Source organism: Narcine bancroftii, chromosome 2 (assembly GCF_036971445.1).
Source record: "Narcine bancroftii isolate sNarBan1 chromosome 2, sNarBan1.hap1, whole genome shotgun sequence".
Taxonomy (NCBI): domain Eukaryota; kingdom Metazoa; phylum Chordata; class Chondrichthyes; order Torpediniformes; family Narcinidae; genus Narcine; species Narcine bancroftii.
This window is the reverse complement of record NC_091470.1, coordinates 288,086,053-288,109,668: the sequence shown is the minus strand read 5'-3', so window position 1 is coordinate 288,109,668 and position 23,616 is coordinate 288,086,053. Positions and strand designations below refer to the sequence as shown.

The 23,616-nt window shown below is 41.2% G+C and overlaps 1 protein-coding gene across 11 annotated transcripts in view; it reads right to left on the bottom strand.

The window, feature by feature from the left end:
* eya1 (EYA transcriptional coactivator and phosphatase 1) overlaps positions 1–23,616 on the bottom strand; it is a 192,768-nt gene that overhangs the window by 134,097 nt on the left and 35,055 nt on the right. For 7 of the 11 annotated variants that reach the window (XR_011352235.1, XM_069921239.1, XM_069921248.1 and 4 more), the window contains 3 exons: positions 17,874–17,937; positions 17,415–17,563; positions 17,091–17,261 (listed from right to left, as the gene is read on the bottom strand). Coding sequence is in view for 10 of the 11 variants with exons in the window: in XM_069921239.1 (XP_069777340.1) it covers positions 17,091–17,261; positions 17,415–17,563; positions 17,874–17,937 (384 nt within the window). In the remaining variant the exon portion in view is untranslated. The remainder of the gene's footprint in view (positions 1–17,090; positions 17,262–17,414; positions 17,564–17,873; positions 17,938–23,616) is intronic. The other 4 variants (XM_069921244.1, XM_069921243.1, XM_069921246.1 and 1 more) reach the window with 4 other exon arrangements.

The following is a 23,616-nucleotide window of genomic DNA, read 5'->3' as shown; positions in this document are numbered from 1 at the left end:
CACTCCAATCTGCAACTTATTGCAGTGACAAGTTTTCAATCTAATGCCACATTCTGAAAAAGTAAAGGAAGAGAGGAAAGCAGGATAAAGATGTTATGTTTCTTACTTGCCATTGCTAATTGCCTTAACATGGATTAATATCTTAGTTAAATCAAATAAGTGTCAAATTTATAGCCAAAGGTGACATTTGTTTTAAAAAAAATTGAAAGTCAAATAGTTTGCTCAAAGCACCAGGATTTCAGTTCAAATGAACTTTGACGTGCTCCATTTCCTGCACTGCAGTACACCTTCATTTCAAAATTCAAACCAAGTTCTTAAATACAGTTGTGTGACATTATTCATTTAAGCACTCTTTTGAGAATAGGTCTGATTGTTACAGAGTCCAGTATAACTGGAGATGATTACCCCAAGAGATGTATATTCTAGTGCTATCAGAGCCAAATCAAGATGTGAAGATGGATAACTCATAATAAGGGGTTAAGGAAATTTCCTCAGTCCTTTAGTGGTCTCATGACTTCACAAATTCTAGCCTGTGCACAATGTCACAAATTGGTGTAGCCCTAAATCATAATCAAGACCAAAATGCTCTTGTTTTTCATTTCTAATCTCCACTGAATTAGACATGCCAGGTGGGGCATCTAAAAGGTGGATCATCTAGATGTAGGGATGGGGAACCAAAAAAAGTCATGGTTCTCTTTCCAGATCATTGTCCAGTGATTCCTGCTGGAAAGTGCTCATGTGGACGTCAGGCTCACCTGTGATGGTCCCATGGTCAAAGCCTGCGGGCTCTCACCCTCTAGGCTTATGCATGAAGAATGGCCACGTGGGTGAGATACTGAAGGTCTGCTGGTGCCCAAGGAACTCTACCCACCACGGTCAGCACCTTCAGGAGATGAGGGGAGAAAAAAAGAATTTTTTTTAAAACAAAAGCTCCCCAAAATTCCAGTGGATTAATGAGATAGAAGGCATATTTTTGAAACATTTTTTTTCTCTTTTGTTCCATCCTACTTTTCCAGCACCTCTCTTCCCAAATAAGGAATAAAATTAAGAGTGATCTTTCTTTAAAATACTTGTTTAGACTGATAAGGATCTGATAATTATCTTACAAACAGAAGTCAGTTTTCCACTGGGGGAAAAAAATAAAAATGCCCTCATAGGAATTCACTCAAGCTGCTAAATTTAATTCAGGATGGAGCAGGCAAAATATTTGGCCGAATGTTTATTCAATATGGATTCTGCTTCATTAGTTACATGACTGATTCCATTTGTTCCTGATGGGAGAAGGCAACAAGAGAGTTCAGACTAAACACCTGGTCTCTAATACATCACACATGTTTAATTTGTACAGCTGAGTTTTGAACTTCTGGGCAATACATTTTGTACTCTTCCATTGGAAATAGAGAAATTCAGAGTTTGAATGTTTAAATTTTGCAATTGCCAAGATAACAAACACCAATAAATTAAGTAAAATTACAGGTTGAATTATTCTCAGCTCAAGCTGGTTTACAGATTAATGCACAATTTTATGATAGAAAAATATAATGCAGTATTTTGCAAAGACATATTAAAACATTTAAATAGCATATACTTTGCTTTTAAAATTATGAACTTGTAAATCTAACTTGTTAAATAAGAAAATACAATTTTAGTGGCTGGTTATATTTAAAAAAAATGATTTTTTTCTGCCTGGTGTCATTGGATTATTATTAGTAACTACTTGAACAATTCTACCACAAGAGGTATACCATTTGAGCAGAGCCACATGAATTTTGATTTGCCAAGGTAAGCCCAGTGCAATTTTATTAAGTCTCATCTAGTGGAGAAGTACAATCTATTCTTGCTTAAAGGATAACAAATTATCCCAGTAAATTTTAAAAGAAATAACCACTATGACACAGAATTTGCATGTTTTTTGGACGTGAAGGGTAATGAGGTCCTAGGTTTTGCAAAAAGAGTTCAGGGAATTAGGCGCAAAGGACCTCCAGGGTTGTGATCTCAGGATTGCTAGTCGTGCGGTTAGAAATATTGAATATAGAAATAAGACAGCTAAAGACATGGTGGAGGGAGGGCTTCAGGTTTCTGGACCATTGGGCTCTCTTCCCAGGGAAGGTGAGAGTTGTGCCAATGGGGCAGTATGCATCTGAAATGAAGGGGACTAATATTCTTGCACTAAAGTTTGCTGGTGTTGCTCAGAGGGGTTTAAACTAGATTTGCAGGGGGGTGGGAACTACAGTTCCAGAGTAGATGGTTAAGCGGAGAAGGGAAAGGATGATCTGAAAATTGCATGTAAAGTTAGAAATCAAAGATTTGTAGGTGATTGAAATTTTCTCAGGTGCTTCTATTTTAATGCAAGAAATATTGTAGGAAAGTTAGACACGTTTAGAGTGTGGATTGGCATGTGGAATAATGACATTGTGGCCATTAGTGAAACTTGATTGCAGGAGGGCCATTACTGGCAGCTCAATGTTATGGGCTTCGTTGTTTCAGATGTGAAAGGGGGAGGAGTGGCATTGCTATTCAGCGAAAATATCACAGCTACGCTCAGCCAGGACAGACAACTGAGCCTCATCTACTGAGGCTATAGGGGTGGAGCTGAGGAAAGGGAAAGGCATGGCCAAACTCATGGGGTTGTATTATAGACTGCCTAATAGTCAATGAGAATTGGAGGTGCAAATTAGAGAGATAGCAGACAGCTGCAGGAAGTGCAAGGTTGTGATAGTAGGAGATTTTATATATTGACTGGGATACCCATAGCATAAAAGGGACTAGTAACTTGACATTTGTCCAATGTGTTCAGCAAAGTTTTGTAAATCAATATATAGACATGCCAACTAGAGAGTGAAATACTGGATCTCCTATTAGGGAACAAAATAGGACAGGTGACAGAAGTATGTGTCAGAGAATATTTTAGGTCCAGTGATAATTAGTTTCATGCTAATTATGGAGAAGGATAGATCTGGGTCTCAGGTTGAGGTTCTCAATTGGAGAAAGGCCAATTTTGAGAAAAAAGAATTCATGGATTGGGATAAGCTGTTTTCTGGCAAGGATGTGCGAGGTCAATGGAGGATCTCTAAAGGTGAAATTTTGAGAGTAGAGTTTATATGTTCCTGTCAAGATTAAAGGCAAAGTTAACAGGCATAAGGAACCTTGTTTTTTTTAGGGATATTGGGGGACTGGTTTTAGTGGAGAGAGGTGTATAGCAGGGAAAGGCAACACGGAGAAAATCAGGGAATTGAAGAGTTACAAAAAATGCAATAAGAGGTGGCGCAGTTGGCGTGGCAGTTAGCGCAACGTTAGAGCGCCAGTAATCAGGACAAGGGTTCAAATCCCACACTGCAAGGAGTTTGTATGTTCTCCCCGTGACTGCATGGGTTTCCTCTAGGGTTCCGGCTTCCTCCCACCATTCAAGGCGTACTGGGGGTTGTATTGAGTGGCAAGGTCTTGTGGGCCAAAATGGCCTGCCGCCATACTGTATGTTTAATTTTTTAAAAAAATAAAATTAGATTTTAATTTTAAGTTTAAAAATACAAAAAATTAGAAAGGCTAAACTAAGGCATGAGGCTGCTTTGACAGACGTGAAGGAAAATCCTAAGGGTTTCTACAGGTATATTAAAAGCAAAAGTATGGGACAAAATTGATCCCCTTGAAGAGCAGAGTGGTCAGCTATGTATAGATCCAAAAGAGGTGGAAATCTCAAATGTGTTTTTTTTTTGCATCCATTACTCAGGAAAGCGACACAGAGTCAAGGGAAGTTAGGAAAACAAGCAGTGAGGTTATGGGACGGATACAGATTAAAGAGGAGTAAGTGCTTGCTGTCTTAAACCAAGGGTAGATAAATCCCTAGGGCTTGACAAGATATTCCCTCAGACCGTGAGGGAGGCTAGTGTAAAAATTGCAGGGACTCTGGCAGAAATATTTAAAATGTCCATAACCACAGGTGCGGTCAAGAGGATTGAAGGGTAGCTCATATTATTCCATTGTTTAAAAAAGGCCCCAAAAGTAACCCTGGAAATTTTAAGCTGATGAGCTTGATGCAGCAGCAGGTAAATTATTGGCAAGTGTTCCAAGAAATCAGGTATTTGGATGGCCAACATGGTTTTGTGTGCAGTAAGTAGTGTTTATTCAATCTATTGTTTTTCCAAGGACATTTCCAGGAGAGTTAATGAAGGCAAGGTTAGCACAACTCTTTTAAAAAGCACTAACAGTCGGGAATTGGGTTCGAATCCTACGCCGTCCATAAGGAGTTTTGTACATTCTCCCCGTGACAGCGTTGGTTTCTTCTGGATGCTCTGGTTTCCTCCCACTGTTCAAAAATTTATCAGGGGGAGTAGGTCAATTGGGTGTAATTTGGCAGCACAGGTTTGTGAGCTGAAAGGGCTTGTTACATGCTGTATGTCTAAATTTAAATTAAAAACAATAAAAAAAGGAAAGGCTACCTCACAACTTTTCAGAGGTTTTCAAAGTGCCCCACTAAATTTGCATTCCACCTCAAGCAATCTCTATACCATAGGTGGTCTGTGATTAAGGGATTGCTTAAGGTAGTATGTGAGTGGAAAGAAAACATTTGAAAAGCACCGTTTTAATCATACCTAATTGACTTGTTATGTGCACGGTTTCATAACTCCAAAGGAAATGGGCCAATGACAATTTTTCTCAAGGAAAATATTTCAGTAACAATTGGGTCTAGAGCAGCGATTCTCAACCTTCCCTTCCCATTCACATATCACCTTAAGCAATTCCTTACTAATCGCAGAGCACTTATGGCATTAGTTTGAAAACCACTGCCTTACTTGATCGAATTTTATTTTTGCTATCTTTCAAGAGTGAACTTGGGAGAAATTTCTACCATACCGGGGTCGTGGGTGGGAGGGAAGGCTTTGTTCACTTGTTTTTTTTTTCCGATGTGAATGTTTATTAAAAATATGGCCATTTTGCTTCAATAAAAAATCTTTTTAAAAAAAAAAGGCTTGTCTACATTAACTTTAGTAAGGCCTTTGACAAAGTCTAACATGGGAGGTTAGTCAAGAAGGTTCAGACATGGTATTCATTGTGAGGTAGTAAACTGGATTTGACATTGGCTATATGGGAGAAGCCAGAAAGAGATGGTAGATAATTGTTTCTCAGACTGGAGGCCCGTCACTATTAGTGTGCCTCAGGGATCTGTGCTGGGACCATTGTTGTTTGTCATCTGTATCAATGATCTGGTTGCACTTATGACTTTGCAGCTCGGTACAACAATAACACCATCTACATATTTGCCAACAATACCAAGGTAGTAAGTTGTATAAAGGAAGAGGAGCTAATTGTTTTTTTTAAATTCTTTATAAAAGAACATAAAAAGGTAGCAAAAATGTTTGGAGAATATTAAAAAAATCTGAATACTAATAATAATGATGGAACTGAGGATCACCAACAGAATGGGCCTTCAGAGAATCCTTCAAATTTTCAAACAAACATATTGTAAGTATGAGCTCCATATTTTTATCTTCTCAAATGGAATGCAACTACACAATTCAGCATGCCATCTCTCTAACCCAAAACCTGTATCTGATTTCCAAGTAATGGCTATGCACTTCCTGGAACCAGCTAAAGCATGTCATGAAAAGGAGCTAATTGTTGACTTCAGAAAAGGAAAGCTTGTAATCACTGTTGGATCAGAGGTGGAGAAGGTGAGAAAATTTAAGTTCTTGGGAGTCACTATCTCAGAGGATCTTTCCTGGACCCAACACAAATGGAATCTTGAAGAAAGCATGTCAGTGACTCTACTTCCTCAGGACTTTGTGGAGGTTTGGTATGACACAAAAAAGTCTGGCAAATTTCTACAGAGACATGATGGAAAGTGCGGTGACCGGCTTCATCATGATACCCCTGAGCATAAAGCCTTCCAAAAGGTAGTGGACACTGCCCAGGACATTACAGGTAAAACACTCCCCACTATTGAGTATATCCACAGGGAACACTGCCATCAGAGGGCAGCAGCAAGAATCAAAAACCTACACCACCCTGCACACACTCTGTTCTTGCTGTGACCATCAGGGAAGGGATATAGGTGCCACAAGACTCGCACCACCAGGCTCAGTAAAAGTTGCTACTCTCTACCATCAGAATCTTCAACAAAATCAATCAGAGAATCTTTTAAGGACTCTTACTTGGGCACTTTATATATTGCAGTTTGTTTACAGTTCTTTTATTTCTTTACATGTTTATGCTGTGTATAGTTTATTTTTGCACTACCAATTAATTGGTAATTCTGCCGCACCCACAGAAAGAGGAATCTCAGGGTTATATGTGATGTCATATATGTACTCTGACAATAAAGCTGATAATGTGTGGTAAATTAGATCATCATGTTTGCAGATGACACAAAAATTGGAGACATTGTGGACAGCGAGGAAGGTTTTCAAAGCTTGCAGAGTGAACTGGACCATCTGGAAAAATGGGCTAAAAATGGCAGATAGAATTTAATGCAGACAAGTGTTAGGTTGTAGCGGCAGCTACACTGCTAAATGAAGGATCGCACAACCAGACTGGTTGAGTACAATGAGCAAAAACTGATTTATTGCAGGATGCCGGGCTGGTCTTATACTCCCAGCCCAGACCTGGCTGAGAACCGTGCTGGGGGGCCCAGACATCACCGGGGCATCACGTGGGTCCCCAAGTGCAGGCTTCTGAGCCCGGTGCTGAGGTCGGGAGGAAACCCCTGACAGTTCCATTTTGGCCGGCTGCCCCGCCGTGTGCGTGACAAGCTGGGCCGGTTCGCCTGCCTAATGGCGTATAGCCACACAGCAACCACCCCCCCCCCCCACCCCGAACCAGCACCAATGTCCTTTTTTGCCACGTGGCCTCACTTCTTGGGTTGGGCCACAACTACTGATTCAGTGGGGTCGAAGTGGGCTGGCTTTAACCTGTCCACCGTAAACAGTTCCCTCTTACCACCGATGTCCAGTGTGAAAGTGGATCCAGAACACTGGACGACTTTGTATGGCCTTTCATATGGTCTTTGTAGAGGTGCTGTGGACAGACCCCGTCTGATAAAAATGTACTCTGCGAAGTACAGCTCGCTGAGGATGTAAGAGGACCATGTGCTGTGTCTGGGCGGAGTCCAACTGGGCCTGGAGGTGGGGAAGTAGACAGTATGGTGACTGCTGGGGGTTGTGAGGTGCATTGACGAACTCACCGGGTAGGGCTAGCGGTGCTCCGTAGACCAGCTTGGCTGATGACGCCTGTAGGTCTTCTTTGGGTGTTGAGCGGATGCCCAGGAGTTCCCAAGGCAGCTTGTCCACCCAGTCAGGGCCGGTGAGGCGGGCCATAAGTGCCGACTTAAGGTGGTGGTGCAGTTGCTCGACTATCCCATTGGACTGTGGGAGATAGGCCATGGTGTGATGTAGCTCGATCCCCAGCCTGTTGGCGAGCTATGCCCAGAGCACAGAGGTGAACTGGGCACCCCGATCACTGGTGAGGTGGTTCGGGACGCCGAACCAGGCAACCCAATCGTTCAAAAGTGCTCGGGAGCAGGAGTCTGTGGAGGCATCTGGCATCAGGATTGCCTCGGGTCAATGAGTGGTACGGTCTACCCCTGTGAAAAGGTAATGGTTACCTCGGGAAATGAGTAAGGGTCCGACAATGTTCACATGTATGTGGATGAACCGTTACCGGACATCTTCAAAATCTTGTACGGGCGCTCTGGTGTGCCTGTGTACCTTGGAAAGCTGGCATTGGGTGCAGGTTCTGGCCCAGTCTGCAAACTGCTTCTGAAGCCCATGCCAGATGAAATGTTTTGCCACCATACAGACCATGGACCTAATGGAAGGGTGGGAAAGGTCATGGATATGGTGGAAGAATTGCATGCGCCACTGCTGGGGAACCACTGGTCACGGGGTGCCCATGGAGACATCGCACAGGACTGTGCCCTCACCATGAGGAGTTGGGAGGTCCTGGAACCTCAGATATGTGAAGGCAGTCCAGAAGGCCCGCGTCTCCTCGTCGGACTTCTGGTCCCGGGCGAGCTGGTTGAAGTTGAGGCCAGGTGTCAGTGCGCAAATGGCCAGTCGTGAGAGTGTGTCGGCGACCATGTTATCTTTTCCCGCTTTGTGCCAAATGTCAGTGGTGAACTCCAACACGAAGGATAGGTGACACTGTTGGCAGGCCGACCAGGAATCTCTTGCCATTGCGAGCGCCTGAGTGAGGGGTTTGTGGTCAGTAAAAATGGTGAAATGGCTCCCCTCCAAGTAGAAGGAATGACACACCACCAGGCATATGCCCAGCAACTCATGATCGAAAGTGCTATACTTGCGCTCTGGCAGGCAAAAGAGTCGGCTAAAGAATGCCAGTGGTTTTCACTGTCCATTCACCTGCTGCTCCAAGATGGCACCGACAGCTGTGGCAGAGGGATCGACGGAGAGCGCCATATTCAGGTCAGTGCATGGGTGGACAAGCAGGGTAGCCTTCACGAGGGCAACTTTCATGGCTTCGAATGCCCTACTGGCCTCTGGAGTACAGGCAAGTGTCTAGTCTTTGGCCGCGATGAGGGTGAAGAGCGGCTGCATGATGCGCGCAGCGCCTGGAATGAAGTGGTTATAGAAATTGACCATACCCGCGAACTCCTGTAGCCCCTTCAGGTTGTCGAGGGGTGGGAACTCCCTGATTGCAGTGACCTTCGTAGCGGCAGGTGTGGCTCCTTTGGCCATGATGGTATGGCCCAGGAACTGCATAGACTCTTTCCTGAACTGGCACTTTTCCGGATTGAATGTTAGGCCGAAGTCGGCCAGTCGGGAGAAAAGGGTCCACAGGTGAGACTTGTGTTGTGCCCAGTCTCAGCTGGTGACAAGGATGTCGTCCAGATAAATGAATACAAAATTCAAATCCCTGTCCTCTGTGTCCATAAGGCGCTGGAAGGTCTGGGTGGCGTTCTTGAGCTGGAACGGCATGTGTAGGAATTCAAACAAGCTGAAGGGGGTGATGATGGCTGTTTTTGGTATGTCCTCAGAGTGCATCGGGATTTGGTGATACCCGCCCACCAGGTCGACCTTGGAGAATACCCTCGCGCCATGCAGGTTGGCTGTAAATTCCTGGATGTGAGGGATTGGGTAACAGTTGGGTACTTTCGCATCGTTAAGCCTTCAATAATCTCCACAGGGGCGCCAACTGCCTGAGGCTTTCGGGACCAGGTGGAGTAGTGAGGCCCAAGGACTGTCAGAGCGTCGAATAATCCCCAGCTCCGGCAGATCCGAAAACTCTTCCTTCGCTATCTGAAGCTTATCCGGTGGGAGCCGGCATGCCTTGGCATGGAGCGGTGGGCTTTTGGTGGGGATGTAATGAAACACCCCATGGCGTGGTGAGGCGGCGGAGAACTGTGGCTTGAGGAAGGACGGGAATTCATCCAGGATTATGCTGAAACTCGTCCTTGGGCGTGCTGACCATGGCCATCTGCAGCTACTCTGTGCAGGAGGTGTTGAGGTGAACAGATTGGAAGGTACGGACATCTACCAGTCGCCTACCTTGAATGTCAACCAGGCGTCCGTGGGTGAGGAGTAAGTCGACAACCAGGATGGCAGTTGGAAGGGACGAAACGGTGAATCTCCACGAGAATCCACTGGCCGATCTGGAAGTGGGCGTTCTTGTCTCCATACATTCGCATCTCTGTCAAATTGGCTACACGGAGGGGAGGTGCTCGAGGCTGGTTCCGAGACTCGATGGCTGTGGCTGAGAGGACGCTGATCTGGGCCCCGGTGTCAACGAGGAAGCGTCGGCCATTGACTGAATCCCGCAGATAGAGAAGACTGAGTTCCTAGCCAGCCGCCGCAGCCATTAACAGCGGCCGGCCTGCTAGTTTCTCTGGAATGAGCAGGGCTGACAACACTTCCGAGCCTGGGCTCCCCAGTGCTGGTGGAAGAAGCAGAGGCCTGAAGTGGATGATTTGCTTCTGGCTATGTTCTTTGAGGCCCCTGCAGGACCAGGCTGTTCCACCTCAGTGCTAGAGGAAGGCTTGGCGTGGTCATGCCTGTGACTCGTAACCTGCTGGATAGCTGAGCCCTCCGGGAATCATTCGAGCCATAGCTCCTGAGCGTTTTGAGCGATCTTCCAAGGGTCGACAAAGCTCTCCAGGGACAGTAACGGCCGGATGTCTTCAGGCAGATGGTCGAGGAAGATGCGATCGAAGAGTGGGCAGTTGGTGTGATCGCCCATGAGCGCGAGCATCTCATCCATGAACTCAATTGGAGTTCTGTCCCCAAGGAGTCGAGGCGCAGCATCCGAGTGGTACGCTGGCACTTGGAAAGCCCAAGGGAGCCGGTGAGTACCCGCTTCATGGTCCCATACTTATTCTCCATGGGTGGGTGCTGAACGAGGTGCAGCACTCATTTGGGGGTGGCATGGTCCAGGGCGGCGACCACATGGTAAAATTTGGTCGAATCCAATGAAATCTGGCGGAGGTGAAACTGAGCCTCTGCGTGCCTGAACCAGGTCTCTGGCTCCTGAACTCAGAAGTCAGGAAGCTTGATGGCTATAGTGTTGATCGAAGGGTCATTCATGTTGGGTTTAAACATCTTTGAACCTTCCGGGGTAACCAATTGTAGCGGCGGCTACACTGCTAACTGAAGGATCGGACAACCAGATGGGTTGAGTTCAGTGAGCAAAAACTGATTTATTGCAGGCTGCCTGGCTGGTCTTATACTCTCAGCCCGGACCTGGCTGAGAACCATGCTGGGGCACCCTGAAGTCACCGGGGGGGGGGGTCCATGTGGGTCCCGAAGCGTGGGCTTCTGAGCCCGGTGATGAGGTCAGGAGGAAACCCTCAACGGCGCCATTTTGGCCACCATTTTGACAAGCGTGGCTGGTTCGCCTACCTAATGGCCACAAGGTGTTGAAGTTTGGAAGGATATACACAGTAAATGGTTGAGCACTGAGTAGTACAGTAGAACAGAGGTATTTGGGATAACAGATGCATATAGCACCCTCCATAATGTTTGGGACAAAGACAATTTTTCCATTTATTTGCCTGTGTTCTACAGTTTTGAATATGTAATGAAACAATTCACATGTAATTAAAGTGCACATTCCAGATTTTATTCAAGGCATATATTTTGGTTTGACCATCTAGAAATTAAAGCACTTTATATACATAGTCTTCTCATTTCAGGGGGACATTTGGCGGCACAGGTGTTTGTGAGTACTCAGGTATGTTTAATTGCTTTATTGGTGCAGGTATAAGAGAGCTGGGTTTGCTTCTTGATCAACTTTAGAGTCTGTCGTTGTCATTTTCAATAGGAGGACCAGAGTTGTGCAAAGTCAAAGAAGCCATTAGGAGGCTGAAAAAAACAAGAAGAAAAAAAACATTAAGAGACATTGCCCAAACCTTCGGATGACCAAAATTAACAGTTTGGAACATCATCAAGAAGAAAGAGTGTACTGGTGAGCTCAGTAATTGAAAAATAACTGGTATTCCAAGGAAGACCTCCACTGCTGGTGACAGAAGAAATTTCATCATGAGGGAAAAAAAATCCCCAACTGCAGGTCCAACAGATAAGAAACACACTTTAGGATGCTGGTGTCGATATGTCAATGTCTATTTCCGCAGAATACTTCATTAACAGAAATACAGAGAGTACACTGCAAGATGCAAACCATTAATTAACCACTGAAAAGGTACCTAGATAACAGTTTGCCAAGTATTTAAAAGAGCATGCGGTATTCCACAAAAAGGTCTTGTGAACAGACAGATGAGACCAAATTAACCTGTATCAGAGTGAAGGCAAGAGCAAAGTGTTGAGGCGTAAAGGAACTGCCCAAGATCCAAAGCATAACGCCTTTGCGATGTTTGCATCTTGCAGAGTAGCCTCTGTATTTCTGTTCATAAAGTCTTCTGCAGAAAGTAGTTATTGACAAATCCACACTTTCCTTCTGAAGAGTGTTCCTGATTTGTCGGGCAGGCATTTTGGGATGTTTCTTCATTATGATGAGAATTCTTCTTGCACCTGCAATGGAGGTCTTCCTTGGAATACCAGTACGCTCTTTCTTCTTAATGTTCCAAACTGTTGATTTTGGTAATCCTAAAGTTTGACCAATGTCTCTTAATGTTTTATTATTGTTTTTTTTAATCAGAGTCATAATGGCTTCTTTGATTTTCAATCGCACAACTCTAGTCCTTGTATTGAAAAATGACAACCACATACTCTTGAAGCATATTCAGGTCTCTTATATCTGCACCAATGAAGCAACTAAACATACCAGAGTCTCACAAATACCTGTGAAGCCAAATCTTACAGTGAAATGAGGGGACAATGTTTAACAAGTTCTGTAATTTCTACATGGTCAAACTTTTTTCTTTGGCTTGGCTTCGCGGACGAAGATTTATGGAGGGGGTAAAAGTCCACGTCAGCTGCAGGCTCGTTTGTGGCTGACAAGTCCGATGCGGGACAGGCAGACACGGTTGCAGCGGTTGCAGGGGAAAATTGGTGGGTTGGGGTTGGGTGTTGGGTTTTTCCTCCTTTGCCTTTTGCCTGTTTAATGGTCAAACTAATATGTATACAAATAACCTTGAATAAAATCTGGTATGTGCATTGTTTGATTACAAATTTAAAAGTGTGGAGCACAGGGGCAAATAAAGGAAAATGAGCATTTTTGTCCCAATTATGGAGAGCACTGTAATTCTCTGAAAGTGGTATCACAGAGAGAAAGGGTTGCAAGGAAAGCACTTGGCATATTGGCCATCATAAATTAAATTATTGAGTATAGGAGTTGGGATATTATGGTAAAGTTGTACAAGGCATTGATAAGGCCATATTTGGAGTAAAGGGTGCAGTTTTGCCCACCTAACTATAGGAAAGATATCATAAGATTGAAAGAGTACAGTGAAAATTTACTAGGAAGTTGCACAAACTTCAGGAACTGAGTTGCAGGGAAAGGTTAAGCGGGTTTGGACATTTTTCCTTGGAGCGCAAAAGGATGAAGGGATGTTTGATCAAGATATTTCAAATTATGAGGGGAATAGAGAGAGTAAGTGGGTAGGCTTTTTCCACTTAGGGTAGGTGAGAGACAAACCAAAGGGTTAAGGGTGAAAGGGGAAAATTTAGGTGTAATTTCTTCGCATAGGGAGTGGTGAGAGTGTGGATCAAGCAGCCAGCTGAAGTGATGAATGTGGGCTCAATTATAAATATCTAAGATGAATTTGGACAGATACATGGATGGGAGGGATATCCAGGACAATGGCCTGGATATGCAGGTCATTGGGACTAGTCAAAAAAATTGTTTGGCACAGACTAGAAAGACCATAGGCCCTATTTCTGTGCTGTAATTTTCTTTGGCTCTATGGTTCTGAATTCTCCAAAATGTTTAAACAGCCATTTCAAATTAAATTGCTGAGCATCCCATGTTACCCTATTTCAAGATTATTCTTAAACATACCTTTGTGTTCATGGTTTAATGTCTACAAGCAGAAAAAGCACATTGGCTGAATATCTGAGGAGCGTTACCTGATATAGATCGCAACATATGGGAAAATATTATATGTCAAAACACCGTGAACAAGCAAATGTCTACTAGCCTTCATTCAACTTTTATCCCATCTCCGTAAGGATGCGGAGAATGATTGAGTGGGAAAACATTAAAATTAAACCAAGAGAAAGCAGGACATTAAAAATCCACTAAATTTTAGAGACGATTAAAATACAATACAAAATTTAATCTTCCAAGAAGTCCAGTGGAAGAATTATAGCAGTTCTTTCTGTTGGATGTTCCAATGGTCTAGATTAAACACCCAGACAATAAATGTTGTCTTGACAAAGAAGCAACGTTGAATTTTCAGCCAAGAACTCAACACACAAATGCAGAATTTCCCAAATAACACACATCTGCTGCATCCCTAACACAAACTTGTCAGAGAACACTGTGCAAATATAAATCATGACTTTCATCACCACCGTATCCATGTCTGACACATCACATTGCCCAAATATTTTCTTTTACTCCAGTTCTGATCATCCAAGCTGATTTTCCATTGAATTGTAAACTGATTCTGTCTGCACGTGGTGGAGGTGGGGAACAAGCATTCCCCATTTGATTGTGGAAATAATCCATCACCACCATTTTGAGATTTCCAGAGGATGGGCATTCTGTTAATGCATTCAGTGGCTCACCAACTGTGGGACATTGCAGTGGTTTTCCACAATAGGAAACCTGCAGGATCATCATTCTGTTACTGTGCATGTTTAGCCATTCATTTTAAATCAAAGGAAATAGCTGCAAAGGATTTGGGGAAATATCTGTGTTTTGGAAATTTTAACTTCTTTTTACTTTTGGTTTTAATAGTGCTTAATGTCAGAAACATTCAGAGTGATCGACAACTTGGACAAACCTGGGCTCTGCAGAGCTGTCAAAGTTTATTTCACCTTTCTCGTGGGTGGGCCCACTTTGGTTCCCCAAAGCATTTAGCTGACTTTCTAGTGCTACTCCTTGCTGCTCCAGGATTGTTCAAGATCAGTTCAACATTTACTTGGAACTTAGCAGACAGTGTGGCATATTAATGTGAAGAGTAAATTCGGCTTCAAAAATATTTCTGTTATTTCTTTATACATTTCAGTGTTTAGTTAAATCTAACAATGTGACCAGAAATAAAACACTTGTTTCTTTCTTTTGTTCCCTATCAATTTTATCCATGTTGTTCTATTAAATCCTGATGTTATAATTTCCATCATTTAAAAAAAAACACATAATACCTCCTCACGGTCTATTTTCTCTTTTTGTAACTACAATATTAATCCGTGCAATAGTGCTTTTTTAAAAAAAGGATCCTTTCTCAAATCTGTTTTTTTTTTTAAATCCTTTGTGTGCACCAGAAACTAGATGCCCAAGGCTCTTCCGAAATTGGGCCTCGTCCTCATTAGCATAAGTCTGCTGAACTGCGGGTGGCAGTAAGGCAACCAGAGAAATAGTTTTCTGCTTTCCACCACGTTAATTTGTGCCATCTTCACCTTTAGTTCTTCCCCTTGGGTAGGCCCATGGAGGTTGCAAGGAGAAAAAGGGGAAGATGACACAGAAACTACTGTGGAGCCAACAAGAGCATTTGGCTTCTTATTTTGACAAGTTGAATTTGTAGAATCATTTTTTTGGCAGCTGCATTGCAGACTGCTGGTTAGGCAGCAACTGGAGCATGGAGATCTATTGCATTAGTACCCCATGATGCTAAAATATCTCAGAGAGACAATTCTGTTAAAGTGTGCAAAATGCTGACTAGCCATTCTAAGCCAAACACCATTCAAGTTGCAAAGGCATTGGCAGTAATTTAGCAAGTTTGCAGGTACAGGATAGGATCATTTGTAAAAGCGAGTCAAGAGGCTCAATGTTTTGCTGCCCCTTACCTTTTTCTCCATACACTGTCATCACAAATACATGCCTCATAATATCTTAACTTCCAGTATTGAATTTTACCTACATTTCCTAGTCATAATCGTTCTCAACTTTTTGCTCTACTCAACTTCATTTAGTCCGTGGCTCAGTTAAATGCTTTGTTTAATGACCTGAAGTTTACCACCCAACAACATTTGATGCTATTTCCCTTGTTATCATGAGCCAGCTACTTGTATATTGAGACGCAGGAGAAAAGAAAATACTGGAATTTGGAGCAAAATAGGCAAACTGCTGGAGGAGCTCAGCAGACTAAGCAATAACATGTGGTCAGGTGTCCAGAACATTGATGCATGTTTAGTTCAACTCAGGCCACCCCTTTTACAGCATTCACTGTTCTGGAATTTACCCCAGCATCGTCAAACTAGAAACATTTGTTCACTATCAGGCCCATAATTTTACATTTTGGAAGAATCATAACAACTTCAAACAGTTTAAATACTTTCTGGATATCTTCTGTCACAGAACTGTAAAAAGTTGGAAGTCACTTCAGGGAGGGAGAAGGAGATTGGTCTTAAATGCATCTTGCAGTTAAAGATGAGTCAGCCATCTCCAGGGCAGCTGAAGAGATGGACACTTTTCTAAAACAGAAAGTTCTTGCCTGAAGTAGTTGAACCTTTCACTCCATAATCTGTTTGAAATGTATTTCACCCATCACTGTATGCCCTCGCTACAATGCATTGAACACTATTGATAGCACTCAGCCAATGATGAAAAATGTCACAGTCTGCAGATGAATACAAGCATTACTATAGTTTCCAGTGAAAACTCCTTGGGAGGGAGAGTGGAAATAGGATTGGAGGAGCAGGAAGGAAAGTGAGTGGGGGGGGGGGAAAGAGAAGGTTGTGTTTCACAGCCAGAAGCTCTCAAATGATTCCTGTCTGGAAATACATCCCCATTTGGTAATTGTACAATATAGTAGCGGTTGCATGTTTAAAAACTTGACTTTTGAAATTCAATTTATTTGAATAATGGAGTCAAATTTTTCAGATGACCAAGTGGAAATTTCCAGCTACACTTTTACCCAGTGATCGTTATGTGGCTGGTTTATTTGTAGCTGTAGATGGCAAAATACAAATGGGGAGAGAAGTTGCTGAGTCATTCAACATTGAATCAGAAAGAGTGACAAATTGGCAAAGTAGATGAGTCCACCAGTCTAAAGATGAACCCATAATTGATACCCCTATTATCAAACAGCCAAATGTTCTGTTTCATGGGAGTAAAAGTTGCCTTCAAAGACAGTGCTGTCCCATCTCTCGAGTGAAACAAAATAACACCAGTTGATGCTAACAAGATATCCCTTCTTTTCAAGAGTTTTATAGGACAATCAAACTTCATATTATTGCCTTACATTATATTATCATTCACTTACACATTTTCAATAAACTTACTTCCACTCTACATTAATGACTGGAATTCATTACAGAATAAGGTTTCATGTATTTGTTTCATAGTATTTGAATACTTTCAATACCAAAGTAAAGCTTTCCTAGCTTTGATGCTGACCTTGTCTCTCCGTTTAGTCTCAAACTACGTGATTGTGAATGAAGTACCTTAAAAACGTATTCGTATACAGGTTAATGTACACCAATACAAATGTAGCTGGCAAGCATTGATCTTAAAAAGTTAGCATGCATTGGTTAAACATCACTGCACAATGAAATTGGTTAAGCACATTAGATGGCACAGACCTTGCATTTGGTAACTGTAAGGGGCTTGGCCTGGTTGAGGTGCACTAAAGCTTGAACCATAACTTAGAAATCCCGTTTGGCCAGGTGACTGCGTTTGAGTCAATCCACCTTCTGTCTTGATGCCTGCCCATAATGCACCTATATCGGTTAATGTCATCAGATCTGTGGATTCTCATTTAGGTATAGTAGAAACAGAACAGTTATCATTTGATGTAAATAAATGTCTAATGTCAAATAAATGATAAAATTTGTTGTTAGCTCTTGAAGTCATTCTGTAATAGTAACTGACAAAACAAAGATAATTTAAACAATAAATCTGCTTACCATAGGATGGGATTCCATAATGCTGGCCTGGTTGGGGATAAGTTGCATAAGTTGCTCCTTGCTGCATTCCTGTTGCATACGGAGACTGTCCATATGATGCCATCGTTTGTGAGGGTGGTGTAGGGAGAATGTGTGGATATGACCTGCTGCTTGTAACAAATATGGAGCAATATGGAATAAAAGCAGTATAAATGCATAAAGCAACTGATAAATCACAGGTAACTCTGTCAGTCAGACTTGAATACAGTGCATATGATAGAAAACTTCTTTTCCCCCTGGATGAATAACTCTACAAAGGAACATACTATCAAAAATGGTAACTTTTGGGTTCTGGTCATATAAAGCATCATTGTCTTTGCAAATCAACAAAGTTTAAAAATGGATAAAAACTAAAGGAGCTGAGTAAGGGCTTAAATTGTTCTCAATTCTGCTTATTTCAAAGAATGAAAGAAAACTTACTTGGAAGAATAAATATGTGGAGAGAAGTGATGAGTTTCCCGTGGGCTAAAGCCACCATCAATTCCTGAACAGAATTTTAAAAAATTGTTAGAAGATATAGTTCATCTATGGGATAAGATTTTTAAACCTCTTCAATATGTGCTCAACATTTATTAATCCAATTCAAAGTGGTGTATAGTGTTCACATGTCCAAAGATAAATTGGCTAGTATATTTTTCTAATATTAATCCTATTTGTGACAGATGGAAATCTGAAATTGCTACATTGACAGGTTTTGGTCTTGCTCATCCTTAGAAAACTTTTGGAAAGACATTTTTTAATATCTTTTCAACTATACTCCAAGTGGAGCTTCAACTCAATCCAAAAACTGCTCTTTTAGGAGTTATTGACCTAGACATAGGGAGTTTTTCCTGTATCTGTTCAATGGGTTGAGGCCTTCTCTATAGTGTTGGCTAGAAGAGCTATTGTATTCAAATGGAAAGACTCTCGTCCTTCAACAGTGTTTCGATTATTTTCTCATGTCTTGTTTAAGTTTAGAAAATAATTAGATATCATGTACTTAGTTAATCGGTGAAAACTGAAGATACATGATGACATTTATGTTTTTTTTCATGTGATGTAAATGTTTCTAATGTGATTAGATGCACTTGCTCTTCCAGATGAGTTGTAATTTTACTTTTTTTTAAATTTATAGCAGGAACCAAAAACTGCAAAGTATATGTAACCATCTGGATAAGCTGCTCAGCTGCTTTTGTTAGTTTTTTTTAAAAATTAGAGTAGGTTAGGTGGATTTTTAAAAAAATATATACAATACTTTTGATATTTTTTTCATTTTCACCCATTGCAGTGGTGGTAGGGGAAATAGTTAATACAGTTTGAAGATTTATATTAATGTATCTATACATATGATACTGTATTTTCAGTTTTGTTCCCTTTCCTTCATTGTATTGTATTTCCTATAAAAACCAAAAAAAAATTGAAAAGTTATAGTTTAGAAATCTACAGTTATTTGATGATGGTCAGTATTATCTCACCAATTCAAATGCATGCTTAAATAACAGCAACACACAATTATCAATTTCTAATCAAGCCCAACTGTTTATTTAATTCACAAGTTTCTCCCTCCAATTTTCTTCATTCCTTCTTCACCTGATGTTCCAGCTCAATTCACTGAATAGACATAAACTGACATTTTTAAAGAAAAATTATTTATAAATGTAAAATCACATATAGATTGCATATTTTACAATATTGCAAATCCATTCCAAATACATGTGGTATATATATGAGAAAGAATCCCGTAAACTCCCCATCCTCCACCATATAACGCCCTACAAAGCAAAAAGGTATAGGACAAGAGATCTTCAACAGGAACACTCCTTAAGGGAATGTCCGAGTTTCATTTAAATATTCATACCTACTCTTTGTAAATATGATCTTGATTTAAAAAAAAATCTTTCTTCTTCACCAGGAGTGTAAACTATATGGTTGTAAATCAACCATTCAAACACCAGACCCAATTTTCTTTTCCACCAGGAAGAGTTTATAAGGAGCGACATATGCGACATCATGGGTGAAAATTGTCCACATTTTAAAAAAATCATTTAGATCAATGGTGTTGCAGTACAAATATGTCACAGATTAAGTAATTACTGTATTCATTTGTAAGGGTCGAAGAGGGCTTGGCATCTGCAGGGAGTGCATTATGGAAACCTTCATGTGTGCAGCTTATGGTTTTTGCTCATGAAACATAATAAAGGGTAACATTTACCTCTAGTTTGGGTGATAAACTGCCAGGCAGGTCACTGTCTGTTTATAGAACCCGCTTGGTTTTCATTAAAATTGATAGAAAGGAGTATCAGATGGTGTTGCATAATGGGTGGGCAATTTACTGTGGCAGTTACCTCCCATTAACATACGTCAGCATAACTCTAATGGACAGAAAAACACAAAACTCATGCATACTATTTCCCACAATGTGTTTCTCTGAGTGCTGCAATGAACAAAAATCAGTCTTAAAGTTGAAAATTAAATTTGTAATCCATTAATATGTATACCATTATACTCAGGATGCAGACCATTTTAGAGGGAAACTCACTGATATGTGAAAACTTCATCAGAAGGTCAAATCATAATTAGAAAGTCTAACATGTAGGGCTGCAGTTTTTATGACCAAGTTGTCCTCAGAGTGGATTTCTTTTCTAATCAAGGTATTATGAAACAATACAATAAATATGGTGTGGCCAGCTTTGCAAATACTTCCAGAGAGCTGCTCTCCTTTCTACATCTATACATCATATGCAAATATTGGAAGCAATCCTTGCAAGATAAACTGTGTGACTGCAGCTCATTATATAAAACAAAGGGCTGAATTGCCCTCCTCTGTGGCCAGCAGTTATATAAAGATACACTGGCAATATCCTCCTGCAGTGCCAGTTTGTTTTTATTCTCTGCATTTACACTTGGCTCTGGGTAAGGCTGTTGCACTCAGCATAAACAGATTGAACTGAGGAACCAGATGCATTTTTTAATCTGGTCCCTCAGTTTTACAGCAAGGATGACTGGCATTAGAAATACAATCCTCTATTTTTGAATAGAAGTGTCTGACTTGATTATAAAAAGAAAAAATAATTTGCTGATTTTGTCTTTTCTTACTTTCATTAATTTATTTCTTTTGGGGGAGGTTAATTTACAAGGAAAATTATTTACTTATTTTTTTTAAATAAGTTATGAAAGGATTCATTTCGAAGACTAGAATATAAAAGCACTGAATTTCACGACAAATTCTGATTCTAAAAGCAAGGATTTAATGTTTCGGCTTTGCAAGGCAGTGTTCAGACCACATTTGGAATATTGTGAAATGTTTTGGTCCCCATATCTAAAGAAGGATATACTGGCATTGAAGAGGGACCAGATAGGCTTACAAGAATGATCCTTGAGATAAGAGGATTAACATATTAGAATCCTTTTAATGATACTCTAGGCCTGGAGTTTATAAGGATGAAGGGAGATCACATCAAAATCTACTGAATATTGAAAGAGCTGAATAGAGTGGACTATTAGAATGTTCCTAGGAACTGGAGAATCCAGAACCAGAGGGAACACTGGATTTCCATTGAGAACATAAACAAGAAGAAACATCTTCAGCCAGAGGGTGGTGAATCTATAGAATTTATTGCTACAGACAGCTGCGGATACTAAGTCATTGGGCGTATTTAAAGCAGAGGTTCCTAGTTTCTTGATTAGCACGGGTGTCAAAGGTTACAGGGAGAAGGTAAAAAAAAAAATTCTAGGATTAAGAGAAAGAAAACATCAGCCATGATTCAAATATCATAGCAGACTCAATGGGTTGAATGGCCCAGTTATGACAGATTATTTTATATTGTATATAGATATGTTTTAAAGAAGATAAATTGTGGCAGTTTTTTTTAGTGTAGGTCACACACAGATACAAACACTTCAAAACAGATCTCATTTAAAAATGCAGGAGCTTGGCTCAAGCCCGACAGTCCAGGCTCTGAGTGCCTTTGCAAAAACTTTGAGAGAGAGAGAGAGAGAACTGAAACATGACAAGCTGTCAAGCTTGTGGGGGAAAAAAAAAACATTTTGAAGATGGGTTGTGAGTTCTTAGTTCAGCCTATTCAAAGCACTTGTAGTCCATACAAGAGGAGATAGCTGGCTGTATAACGTTTCATTGTGGTGACCTGAAAGAAAGAGGTTATCATCTGGAAAACCCTGATGGGGCAAGTTTCTTCAGCAAGACACTGAAGTGGCTTATCGGAAGGAATCAGTTGTGTGTATCCAACAAGCAACAAATCTCACTCTGAAAACCCACAAGAACCTTCCTGAGCAGTAACCGTTTTTCTTTCAAGCGCCAAAACCAGGTGAAGATTCATAAATGTTGAATTCTGTGCAGAGTATGAGAATTGCCTGATACTGATGAACTTAGAGGAGTGAAAAGTGAGACTGGACTGTAAATCTAAAAACTTTTTAGAATTTATACACACATTGCATATGTGTGTGCTTAGAATTAGAAGGGGGTTAACTTAAGTTGTTAAGAATAAGTTGAAGTTTGATCTTGTTTTCATGTTTAAAGATAATTAAAAGTAACTTTTGTTTAAGTAACCATTTGTCTTGGTAAATTGCTATTGCTGCTGGGTTTTGGGGTCCTCTGGGCCTGTAACACAGTCCTGCTCCTTCATCTTGTGGTCTATAATACCTTCAGAATGATGAATGGGTGGAGCTTCAGAATTCACTGGTGGAGGCCTGGTTGATACTCACTGCACTTTGTTATACAGCCAAAATCAATTGAAAGTCCAGGGTTACAAAGGTATTGTGGCCTCAGGAAAAGTGTGGCAAGTTTGGGCAGCAGGCTAGATCCAATGAATGGAGGATGCAAATAGAACATGTTATAATTAAGTGCAGATAGGACATTTGGTCAAACAAACATGCCTTAATTTGCCTCAAAAAGCTTAAAGATAGCAAAAAGAAACACAAATAGTCTCCATTGTCCAGAAAGTCAAATCTCTCCCTAGTCTTCCTTCGTCCTCAACACATCCATCTTCTGTCCTATTCCCTTTCTCTTTTATCTTCTCAATCATACCCAGCTTTAACTCCTTTGGGCCCATTCCAGTTAAAACCTGTCCTTGGACCAGAACCATTAATGTCCTTTTTGTAGGTGGGAGCCAAGTAACACATATGCTATAATAGTGTGGAAATCTGAATATCAAGGCATTTTCAAGGTGAGGAGATTTCTGCCCAAATAGGTACACAGAATCTAAGCAATTGATTACCCCAGAGAGTACTTTGGTCTTCTTTCACAAGAGCCAAAATCAATCCATTAACCTCCCCACCAATCTTCTTCCCATCTCCTTTCTTCTGTCTTTCTTCTCTTTTCCCTCTATCCCTTTTCACAGAGGGAATATCAGTTCTCACCTTTCCTCTTATCATATCCAGTTAACATCTTTTCGCTGATGGTCTGGACTCCTCCCCCTCCCCCTCCCATGGTTCCTCCTTTCTTTTCCCAGTCTTTAATTCGAACACCTACCTGCTTTTTGCTTATAGCTTGCAAAAGGGCTCAGGCCTGAAATGTTGATAATATATCTTCACCTCTGGGCATTGTGAGGCCAGCTGAGTTCCTCCAGCATTTTTGTGCACTTTGACTACAACCACAATGTCTGTAAACTTTCGTGTTTCACACATCTTGAAACTGGAATTCCAGATGAAGGACAGCAATCCATTTTGGGCATTTGATGAAGCCAACAGTGATCAATCAAGTGGAAGGCAAACTTTTCAATGGAATGAACAGCCTCCATTTGTTCAATCTTCAGACACTTCAATAATGCTGTGTCAATTTGAACTCTGTCCTGCATTTTGAAAACTAATTTCCAACAACTTCCAGACACAATCTTTGCTTGTGCTGGTGACAAACCAGGTTTTGGTCTCACACTCTATCTATGATGGATGTATGTGATGCAGTGTTTTCTGTGAGATAATTAAAATGCTAGAGGATATCAGCAGGTCTCATGGCATCCATAGGAGATATAACTGAAGTTTCAGGCTTGAGCCTTCTTTCCTGTGTGTTTACTACAGTTGCACATTTCACGAAAGTCTCTCCTGACAAAATGCAGCATCCTAACAGCTTGTCAAATATCATGGCCATGCAACTTACCCGTCTGTGCCAATGTGGCTTATAGAGTTACATTCTTAAAGCCTACCACCCTTGAAGAGTATTGAAATCAGC